Raw genomic sequence first — 11,322 nt, forward strand, 5'->3', positions numbered from 1 at the left:
GCTCGTCTGAGGATGACGCAGAGCGAGAGATTTTTCTGTGAGTGAATCCTAAAATGACCCTGTGTTTAAACAACATGTTGTGCATTCCTGACAGCTGCTGTATCTTGGAAGGGAATACCCCCAAGGGGCGGCGTACTTCAGGGAGAAGCTGAAGGCAGCCTTCATGAAGAACAAAGACGTGACAGACCCTGAGCAGATCGAAAAGCTGGTGAAACGAGGAGACTTTGTCATCAAGGAACTGGCGGCGCTCTATTTCCTGAGGAAGTACCGAGCCATAAAGAAACGATATTATGATAAAGACGAAAAATGAAGACGGACGGACGGACAGACAGGCTGCAAAACATAGTCTCGGCCATGCTTTTTGCCTGCCGGAGACAATTAGGGCTGTACTTAATTGATCAATTTGGTCTTATTTGATCGTTACTTTAAATAGCCATTGTCCATTAAGATATCCAATGGAGTCAACCTCTCCAACTTGAAAAGGCTGGTCTCTGATTGATTCAGCATTTCTGTTTCACAGATTTGTCAGTCAACTAATTGATTACTGGACAAATTCCGATGACTATTAGTTGACTAATAATTTCTTTAGTTGAGGACAACCTTACTGTTGATTATAGTATTTATATGTTGAATGTGCTCTGAACTTGCCTGACAACTGGAAAATGTCAGCAGAGACTGCCAAAGGTAATGGAGATATCTATTACTTGTAGTTGTGTTTTGCTTTTAAAGCCGAAGTGTACTTTAAAAATATTAAATATATAGTTTTTTACAAATACATAATCACATTACCGTCCCCCAGAAATGGTGTCTTAACCACATGAACCCTAGTGTCATAATAGAAATAGCCAGTCTACAAGTCCCACAATGCATCACATTTGAGCAGATAGGCCTATAAGGGATTTGGTGAGAAGAGGGAAAGGAGGAGGAGTATACAGTTCACCCCTATGTGACCCACAGCCAATGAAGTATCTAGTTCTAGGGTTTAAGTGGTTAATGTTGTCTTTGGAGAGTTTGCAGAGCCAAACATTTCCTTGTCTTATGTTAATATGTAAAGAGCTTTAAGAAAGCATAATTCTGCATTTCAAATAGAAGCAGACAGCAATCAAAATAATTTAAAAACTTGAAAATCTGTGTCTTCTCCAGTATTTAGGTCTTTTTGGCCTGATTTTTGTCACATTTTCAATATAATGTATATACTGTACCTGTAAGGACTGTACCTGTAGAGTGAATAGAAGCAGCACGCTCATATACTCCAATACTCCAATGTTACATTTATTGTCGTTTTGAGCCTCAGCTCATCAGGTCAAACAAAACGCCCAATGTATATAGTTATATACCTGTACATACTCATATTGTATAATCTCAAATGTTTTATTAACTGTATATCAGATATATGTGTCAGAAGAGTCAAAACAACAAATGCATTTCAAACACAGATCCTGTGTTGTAATAAATTATTTAAAATCACAGCACTATGTTTTTTGTTTTTGTTTTTTACAATTTAAAAGTTAACTGCAATTTCATGTTTCAGACTAAAAGCGTAGTGCACATACTGTATGGAACAAAAGGCTAAAGTAACTGGGAATCTAGCCTAAAAAGATATATCAACAAATGGAAGTAGGTGCATGCTATGTGGGAACTTTGCCATTTGTAAAGTCCAGCTCAATGTCCCGGAAACCAGCATTGTCATTGTCATTGCCACATTTCCGCTGTCCATTCCTCGCGTCATCACGCGCTTGTCTTGTCGCCTTTATGGAGAAGAGCAAAATGAGAAAGGTTGACATGCTGTATCCAGTGATGGAAGAAGTAGTCACATGCTTTACTTAAGTAAAAGTATCAATAATGCAATGTAGATATCCTCTGTTACAAGTCCCTTATTCAAAATGTAAAAGTACAAAAGTATCGGCACAGTAAAATTACTTGTGCAGAATGCACAATGAGAAAAAGAAAAATCTTTTGAAAATGAATCTACAAGCTCACAATGCGTTGCGTCACGATGGTGAGCTTGTAGATCTGCTATTTTCAAATGGCCGAAATATACAGTATAGGCCTAAAGGGCTGAAGTGAAGTGTTTAATAATCAAAATCTAGAAAGTAACTAAAGTTGTCGTATAATTGTAGTGTCTGATATGTACTCGGTGGAAGTAAAAGTATTGAAAAATGTAAATACTGAAGTAAAAATAACCCCCAAGATTGTACTTCAGTACAATACTTGCACACATGTATTTAGTTACTTTACACCACTGGATGTATTACAGAGCAGATTTGCAGACAATCCGGTGCTGTATCACTTCACTTACCCTTTCCACAAGGCGCTTTAATAAGTGATAGGAATACATGTCTTCTTTCATTAGTGTTAGTCTTGATTCAACCTTCAACTTTCTGCCCCCTGAGAAAAGAACCAAAAATATTAAAAAAATTTAAAAAATATGGCATGCAAACATACCAACAAACATCGTGATTTATTCAGTCGTGAGTGAACTTCAAATTGGTAACTTATTTTGCATACAAACGAACAAGCCTGTGAGACGTGATCGCGTCGAAACAATTTAATGGATTAGGTTGGTGTGTTTCAACTGGTTTCACACTGGGACCTCAATCACATTCATTGTGAAGTTAAGGCATATAACCCAATATTCGATCCGGGACTTATTGAATAAAATTATTTCAACCAATCTATATGGCACTGGTACGAGGTCGTATCCCTACTTTTCCATTGAGAGATTTAGACCCTGGTGTCAGATAAGGCATCTACTGGTTGACAAGTAGGCCTAATATTGCCTAATGCTACGTTCACACCAAGGAAGCTAGAAAAAAAAGCATGCTAAAAAAAAAGAAGCTGTTCCAAGCTTCAAAACGAAAAAGCTGGTCTGCATAGAGATAACATGGGACCACAAAGGTGTGAACGTGGCTTAAGGCTCATAAATGCAATATGTCCCCTAGCAGAGCTTGCTCTTCCTCTGGGCTGAGTGGTAGATGTTTGGTCTCCTACGAAGGAGACCCAGGTTCTGAGGTTCAAATCCAATATCACTGATTGCACTATAACTGTTGCATGGGCTGATGATACCTGAGAGCAAGCTGACTACCAGTCCTACAACGATGGCGGTTATGGTTCCAATGGGACTGAAGTAGAGGTAGGAGAGAGAGTAGAAGCTGTCTGCAAGCACTTGCCTGATGAGAAGAAACAAAGCATTAGCACTCAAGCGCAGTGAAATCATGAAATGAGACATTCAAATTATCAAAATATTTGCTATAATGAAATGTCACAAAGCCTGTTGGCTAATCTCTCCTTCATGGTTTTGGCGATGTTGTATCGTATTTTTATTTTTATTTTGACGTACAGTAATAAAAATACATAATGATTACAGACACTGTCTCTGTATACACAGACATTACCCGAAAATGTAAAGGATCATCAATCAAGAATAATCCATTGTCCTGGCTCTGGGTAAAGAGTTTCAGGTTCAATCAGTGGAAAAACAGCATTTGACCAACCCATATTACATAGTAATACAGACAAATCTGTCCCCAGTTGTCATTTCGGGCATGCAACAGAACTGACGACACCACTTACCTTACAGCTACGTCGTCTTGCAGGGTTGTGGTGTTGTTGAACATCAACAGTGCGGGCAGGGTAGCGGTGGACACGTTGAAGCTATCTGTTGTAACATTGAAGCTACAGCCCTGGGTGCTCAGTGACAAAGGCCTGGTCATCTCTGCAGAAGGAGGATATATCTGGGCTCCAATGCCCACCCACAGAGACACGGCCAATCCAGACATCACACCTGTCAAAGCACCCTAGAGAACACACTATAACTATATATCATACGTCTCTTTAGAAGCTCTTCAGAGAAATAACGATGATGCATAATGGTGGTAAAGCAAGTGACAGCTGGGACTGAATTTTCCATGTGTGTTTATTTAAAAGTCTAATGATTAGAAACCACCACTAATGGTTAAGTGAATACTTACTGTGGAATTGGCAAAAGGACAGAGGATGCCCAGTGAGAATAGACCAAGTAAAGGCCCTCCAATGATCCCAAAGATACTGGTGACTGTCTGCATGAGGAGACACACATCTACATTTCAGTCTAAAAATCAATGCACTAGGTGTATGCATGTGCTGTTAGATTTACATTACTAACCTATAAAGAAAAGGTCTTAAATTGTAACTCTAACTAAGAGGCTGACATGATTTATGCATGAGACGTGGTTGTGTAAATGCTGCTGTAGTTTATGTTAAAATGATTCATGACAAACTATTGTATGACCTTTATAATTTTAAAGTCTTTGAGAACATATCAGTTTAGCGTATGTATGTTGTTAGGTACTGTGTGTAGTTTTGCTATGAGGTAAAAAAACCCCTTTTGATTATTTTATGGTAGTGATGTCACTAGTAAGTATAAGTATGCACAGATTTGATGATTCTTGTATTGTCTACAGTAATCCCAACCTGTATCACACTGCCCATGACTGAGGCCAGCCCAGCCATGCAGATGGAAACACCCCCATATGCGATAGCTGCAATCAACATTAGGACAGAAAATGAGTGAGAGTCAGTTCATGTTGGCTCCCTTGGCTCAGCAAGAGACAAACTGCTTGGTTCAAATATCTGAACTTACTGAGTCCTTTAGAAGTCCAGGACAGATGTCTTTCTGACATCTGGATGTGAGGTTTAATCAGGTCCTCTATTGTCACTGCAGCCAGAGCATTGATGCTTGAAGACACTGTGCTGAATATGAGAACACGCACAAATCAGAATTTTGTTTTGGAGGAATGCATATGATTGCTTACAGTAGCTTGGTAGGCCCATCAGGAGCCATCATAAATTATGCATCACAGCTTTAATAGCAACAGAACAGTATATGTTTCATCTAAGATCACAATTCATGACCTAATTCCATATTCACACAGAGACGATATTGTGCTTACATCATACAACTGGGTGGTATATCCAACCCTCAAGTGTGATGTAAGAGCAAAATGGCCACTGTGTGATTCAAATAGGTGTGTCAACAAAGACAATATCACACAGTCTTGATAGATATTAACAGTGAAATAATTATCAATGTGTGTAATTTGTCTGATGTGGCAACAACAAGCGTGGTCAAATCAGTGCGACTGTTATAACCTTAGAGAGCCACTGAATGCTGCTGCTACGAACAGTCCAGGGAGGCCAGGAAAATCTCTCAGGATGTCCATCACCAAATACGGCATGAGCTGTAGAGGACGGGAGTCACTATCAGTATCAGGCTGGGATGTAATAGGGAGGAGGATGTTTGAGGAGGGATGTAACATGGAGGATGGATGTGACTTACAGTAATTCAGCAATAGATTTTGGTACAGTAAAGTCCTAAAGGTTAAATGAACTATAACCCCTTTAGAGTGTACTAACTACATCAGTGCTCCAGGTTATCTTGTACTGCACATGTATGTTTCTGTGTATCGGGGTCATTTCCAATGCTTTGCTCACCTGATCCGGAGCAGAGATCCGTCCAGATGTCCACGGGTCACAGTTCTTATAGACAGAGTAGAGACACAACCCCGCAAACACAGAACACAGCATGATGGCCCACAGCCCTATCAGGTTCATGAACAGAGCCCTGTCAAACCATGACACACAGAACCAGTCCAGCAGCACATGCACATGCAAACACACACACAGACAACACATTTGCACAGAGATGTCGAACCAGTGCACACATAATGAGACAAAATGAAGCATGCATCCATGCAATAAATTAACATACAATTTGTTTGACACACACGTGCACACACACACGCGCATGCGCACGCACACGCACACGCACACACACACACACACACACACACACACACACACACACACACACACACACACACACACACACACACACACACACACACACACACACACACACACACACACCTATCCTATTAGTCTTTTACTTACGGTATGCATTCACTCAGAAAGGAAATGTTAACATGAAATCTTGTGACTCACGCTCTTGCGTGAGTGATGGACTTGCAGGAGATGTATCTCTGAACCTGGGCCTGGTTTATGCCATAAACACTGACCCAGACAAATGTCCCTCCAAAGACCATCGTCCAAAAGGTGTGCCTCCTCAAAGGGTTCATGTCGAAGCTGAGAGTGACGAATGAGAAACCATTATGTGCAAGCTTTATGGGCCCATTGATTCAGAACAAGGTTTTTCAAGCCAAAGAATTTCATTTATAATGACCAGTTACACGAAAAATCCTGCCTAGGGCACCAAATTGCTCAGGGCCGGCACTGCTCTCAAGCCAAATAATTGGTCATTTATAATGTATGAGGGAGGAACCCTTATCTAATTACCCCAAATCCAAAGTAAATAAAAGCATACAAATCATCAAAGGGAACATCCACATTCACGAAAAATTTAAATGTCTTCAATGTGCTGCGGCAGCAGTCAAGCAGAAACGCATGTTTTCGACCTTTTGGCCTTCGTCCAAAAGGTCGAAGTGCACCTAGCCTTTGAAGCATATTAAAATGTTGCCTTCCTACAGATAAGACACTTTGTTCTGTCCAACTTAAAGTTTCCTGTGCTCTCTCCTCATTCCTGACAACCTTTGTTATGTTTTTATATAAGACAGTAGGCTGACAGGAAATGGGGAGAGAAATGGGGAGTAACACGCAGCAAAGGCCATCAGGATCGGGACTCGAACTCGCAACGCGCTGTCAGGCTACATTGTAGCCTAGGTGTCCGGACCGCTACAGCAGTGGTCCAGGCCATTCCTGACAACCTTGACATGAAATACATTCTTCATTTTAACCAACTTTACTATCACAACGATCATTCATAATAGCCTAGAATTGATATTGGAGACCTGGTTTACAGACATTGGGGTTGAGCCTGGAATATCAATTGTGTTTGTGTGATCCAATACGAATAAAGGTCATGAAAATAACTTTTACATGCAACCAACGGTATGAGAGGCAATAGGATCCTCGTGACTCAGATTCTGGAAAAAATTATACTAAATAACTGATGTAAAACCACAAACTGCATTGTTTGTCAGTGAAATGTCAAGATTTGAGGGGGTTAAGATTCCATAGGTGCGGATATATTGTCATTAATGTGCCTTTCTTTCTTTTCAAAATCTTTTTATTTCCTTTTTATAACAGTATGGGTGGTCACAGGTTCATAGAAAAAATAAAAATAAAATATCAGATTTTAGTATCAGTGACTAAGGTAAACAAACGTACTGTATAAATCACAGAGATCGTGGGCAGACATAATGAAAAGACTGTTAGTGCAAAACATGCCCCTTCAAGATAAAAACATTTTCTCCCCTTCTAGTCCCAATTTAGTATAGCCAATTCCCAATTCCCCAGCCTCTCTACAAGTACTCCATCTCTGCTAACCCCCACAATCTAATGTGCCTTTCTGCCATTCAATGTTTTGAAGGGGAAGGTAACGTACTGTATGTGTACAGACATGACTTAGGGAAACAAAGAACCCAATGCAACATAGGTGTTGTGATGTGGAGTGGAATGTGACACTTGTGTCTGAATGTTGTCTATATTTAAAATTCTGAAACTTATCATACTCACTCCCAGAAGTTGAGTCTACCTCCAAGCTGTGAGTCTGTGATGATGGTTTGGACTCCTCCTTGTAGGATCACAGATCTGATGATGACACACAGGAAGCCTGCCAGCATGATGCCCACCTGCCCCACAACAATGAGGACACTCTTTGTTATCCTGTAATTGCTTTGCATCAGTGTTACATTTCTAACCAAATAGTTTTGTTCATGCAAAATCCTCAGTGTTAATTATGTGAGCACTCTACTTGTAATGGATAAATAACTTAGTCTTTGTTGTCTCTGCAAGTGGTGGTAATTTTCTGGTCTACTGCTGATGAATAGAAGGGGATCAATAGCTTTAAGTATTGTCATTAGATGTGGCAAGTAGGGATATGACACAATGAATTAGCTAATGTGTTGTTTGGATCACAAAGGAAACGGTAACACTCTTTTATGTTATTAAAGTAGCCTACATGTGTACCTGAAATACATCTGTCCACACCACAGCCTTCAGACCACCCTGCAGGGGAGAACAGGGGTATATTATGTCATGTCACGTCCTTTTATGTTAATATGTTATGTTGTAGCACAACTCCAGTGCAGGTATTTATCCTACCATGGTACAGTAGAAGGTACAGACCACTCCTGTTGAAATCACTGCACTCCATAGATCCATACCAGTCACTGCAGGACAGACAGACAGACAGACAGACAGACAGACAGACAGACAGACAGACAGACAGACAGACAGACAGACAGACAGACAGACAGACAGACAGACAGACAGACAGAGGGAGAGAGGGGGAGAGACTCACACAGTCACCTACTGTAACTGGACAAAGCTTGGAGTGCCACTTAAGACCGTGCCACTTAAGACCATGCCATGAATCCGAATAAAATGACAATACCTTGGTTTAAAGCTAGAGCTGGGGTGTAGATGACTATTCCAGTGTAGAGTATCTGTGACATAGATAAAACATGACAACATCATACTTTCAACCACAAGGCATTAAAACTGCTAGTGGTTTTGGCCACCAGCGATCAAACGTGGTCATTGTGTACTCATTGTATTGTTACTCACAGTCTGAACAATGAATAACACGGTTCCCAGCAGGCGTGTGGCTCTGTTAAAGCGAAGCTCCAGGTACTTTTTAGAGAGGGGCACAAATACAGACAGAAACTAGAAAAAGTGCCCTTCTGGGCACAGGTCTCCACCAGGAGGATAGGAGTGTGTGTGTGATGTTTGGCAAAATGTTTAGCAATATAAACGTGTGTGTGTGTGACGCGGCTTGGCCTGTTGTAGCGCCACCATGAGGCTGATTTGAAAACTGTCAAGTGGCATTTCTTCCAAAGCCTATATGCATGCGCACAATTTCACCACAATCGCACAAACTCAACGCTGCGTTGAGTAGTTGTGGCGATTTGTACAAAACGGGTACAAAGCGGGCTACTCCTGAAAAGTTTAGAAGCCAATCGTAGCCAATGAGGGTGGATTATGAGAAATCAAACAAACCCATTTTGATCACATGACTATGAAGAGCATGTGTACCGATTTGCGTGAAATTTGGATAAAATCTGAAGGAGTAAGATTAGAAAATGTGTCGGCCTCCTGGTGGCGCTATAAAGAGCAGATGTGAAAAATTCCAGGCAAAGGTTTTTCCTTGGCCTCTAGGGAGTTGGCATACAAAGTTATCCACAGATCCGTGCAGTTAGAGGTAAAAACACTTTTCGGCCAGTTATAGCGCCACCATGAGGCTGAGTTGAAAATGTTCATATGGCATTTCTTCCTAGGCCTAGTGGGAATGTGCGTGCACAATTTCACGGAAATCACACGATGTGTTCATGATTTGCAGCATTTTGTTTGAAACTGAGCACTCAATCTTAGCCAATCAGGATGGAGTCTGAGAAATCTGAAAAAACGGTTTTGTTGAATGGCTCTAGAGAGACTGTGTACCAATTTGCGTGATGTTTGGACAAAATCTGTAGGTGTACTGTCCAAAAACTTGTTTTGCACAAAGTGGCCTCCTGGTGGCGCTATAACAGGCCGTTCTGGAGATTTTGGGGCAGAGGTTCATCGTTGGCATCCAGAGAGTGTGTGTGCAAAATTTGGCATCGACCGGGTTAACAGTGCCGGAGATTAGCTGTTCACAGACGGAAGGACGGACACACACACACACGGACACACGGACGGACGGACGGAGTGCAAAACATACTCTCTCCCCATGCCTTCGGCCTGGTGGAGACAAATATCTGGGTCATCCGTCATCCAGTCATATGCTATGGTAGGATTGTAGCTTTAACTAAACAAAACCTACGCAATTATTTGAAGATTACTTTTACTCTTTCCTCTAACACCCAAACCCAGCTCCTGTGGTAGAACCCCATCCTACATATTATTACATGTTTACAGTAGAATAAAATACAATATGATGACAAGAACATAAAGCACCACAACACAAAAAAAACGACACAACACAGTACACTTGTAACACAACACTTGTAACACAACACTGTAACTTGCAGTCCACACATAAATCTGTAACCCAGCCAAACCACACTAATATTAGCATTCATTAAAAAAACAAGACCTCAATCACCTCATAACTCCAACATCGATGCAAATACAAGACAGCACCCACCTCATAAGTGCTGGTGATGCCCAGCCTATAGAACACAGGCAGAAAGATCTCAGACGTGACCAACACTGTGAATGCATAAGACAGGCCAACAATGCTGAAGGTGGCTCCGAAGCGGTACACCTAAGGACCAGTGATGCAATGAGGTTTAACATTTTCATATGATTTTTTAAAACAAACTAGCATGCAATATTGGTGTGACTGATGCTAGAGGTGAAGGCCAAATAGTATACTATTTATCTTAACAAATAAAATTTATCATCACTGTCAAATCAAATCATATTTGACAGAGAGGCTGGTGAAACTGCATATTCTCTATGTGTGTAATAAACTTCAGAACTTTATACTGCCCCATGTTCTCTCACTTCTCTGTGCACGAGACTCAACTGAAACATATCACTCACCACCCTGCTTAGGACCACATGGTTGGTCAACTAAAATCACAACAAATACAGACTCCAAACTTGTCAATAAAGCTCTTCTGAGGTCATATTTCTGAGTTTAGTTTAGATTTTCATTTGATTGGATAAGCACAGTGCACATTCTTCACAATACAATCCTTAGTGTTCATTTGTAACTCCGAGAGTGTACAACTTAAACCAAATAAGGGTCCATTTGTACACAGACTGATAAGTTAGATTATTAACAGTGTACATTGTTTGTTTCCCAGCTGTACTGAATGTGATCTCACCTCGGCTGGGCTGGCCAGCACTGTGATGGCTGACATGAAGCTGGCTGTAAGGGACATGGACACAGGCAGGGCTGTCAGACTGCGGCCCCCCATTAGGAAGTCCCCAGCGTTCTTCTGGGCCCTGTCCGTCCAGGCATAGTAGACCCCGATGGCAGCAGATACCAGCAGCATGAGACCAAATACCACATAGTCTCCAACCATGAAGGAACCCACCATCGCCGCCGAGGTCCCCGACATCCTGATCGGTCTCCAGGTGTTGATTTCTTCCTTTTCTTTTATGCAAAGCAACTTTGGATATTTAGAAAAGTACTAAATAAAAAATAAATAAAAAATACACGAAGAATATGTTTTTGGTTTGTATTTTCTTGGTGATTTTTTAAATTGCTGTAAAAAGTCCTTCTCGGTAGGAATGTGAGTGGAGTTAGTCCTGTACAGTAAATGGGAGCCCTGG

At 41.1% G+C, this 11,322-nt stretch overlaps 2 protein-coding genes across 3 annotated transcripts in view; one reads left to right on the forward strand and one right to left on the reverse strand.

Moving 5' to 3' along the window:
* The window catches only part of lyrm5a (LYR motif containing 5a), a 2,793-nt gene extending 1,253 nt beyond the window's left edge, over window positions 1–1,540 (forward strand). Inside the window, exons 3-4 of one of the 2 annotated variants that reach the window (XR_013788935.1) lie at window positions 95–879; window positions 914–1,540. Coding sequence is in view for 1 of the 2 variants with exons in the window: in XM_079493896.1 (XP_079350022.1) it covers window positions 95–310 (216 nt within the window). In the remaining variant the exon portion in view is untranslated. Of the gene's footprint in view, window positions 1–94 lie in introns of both variants that reach the window. The other variant, XM_079493896.1, reaches the window with a different exon arrangement.
* On the reverse strand, window positions 374–11,322 carry slc5a8 (solute carrier family 5 member 8). Its single transcript, XM_079493894.1, has 17 exons — window positions 10,872–11,322; window positions 10,184–10,303; window positions 8,626–8,691; window positions 8,453–8,504; window positions 8,161–8,228; window positions 8,026–8,064; window positions 7,573–7,688; window positions 5,983–6,123; window positions 5,473–5,602; window positions 5,131–5,219; window positions 4,622–4,731; window positions 4,453–4,520; window positions 3,972–4,058; window positions 3,574–3,797; window positions 3,067–3,170; window positions 2,300–2,388; window positions 374–1,748 (listed from the first exon to the last, which is right to left on the reverse strand). Exons 1-17 carry the CDS (start codon window positions 11,106–11,108, stop codon window positions 1,629–1,631), a joined length of 1,860 nt encoding a protein of 619 aa, XP_079350020.1. The 5' UTR covers window positions 11,109–11,322; the 3' UTR covers window positions 374–1,628.

Source organism: Electrona antarctica (genome assembly GCF_951216825.1).
Source record: "Electrona antarctica genome assembly, chromosome: 23".
In the NCBI taxonomy this organism is placed as follows: Eukaryota; Metazoa; Chordata; class Actinopteri; order Myctophiformes; family Myctophidae; genus Electrona; species Electrona antarctica.

What these genes read in the sequence shown, in the direction of transcription:
- slc5a8 (XM_079493894.1), bottom strand. Translation starts at nt 11,108, where the DNA reads ATGTCGGGGACCTCGGCGGCGATGGTGGGTTCCTTCATGGTTGGAGAC. An exon ending in TGCTGGCCAGCCCAGCCGAG is followed by an intron (nt 10,304 to 10,871) that starts GTGAGATCACAT and finishes ACTGGTCCTTAG; the next exon opens with GTGTACCGCTTCGGAGCCAC. An exon ending in TGTGGACAGATGTATTTCAG is followed by an intron (nt 7,689 to 8,025) that starts GTACACATGTAG and finishes GTTGTGGGGCAG; the next exon opens with GTGGGCATCATGCTGGCAGG.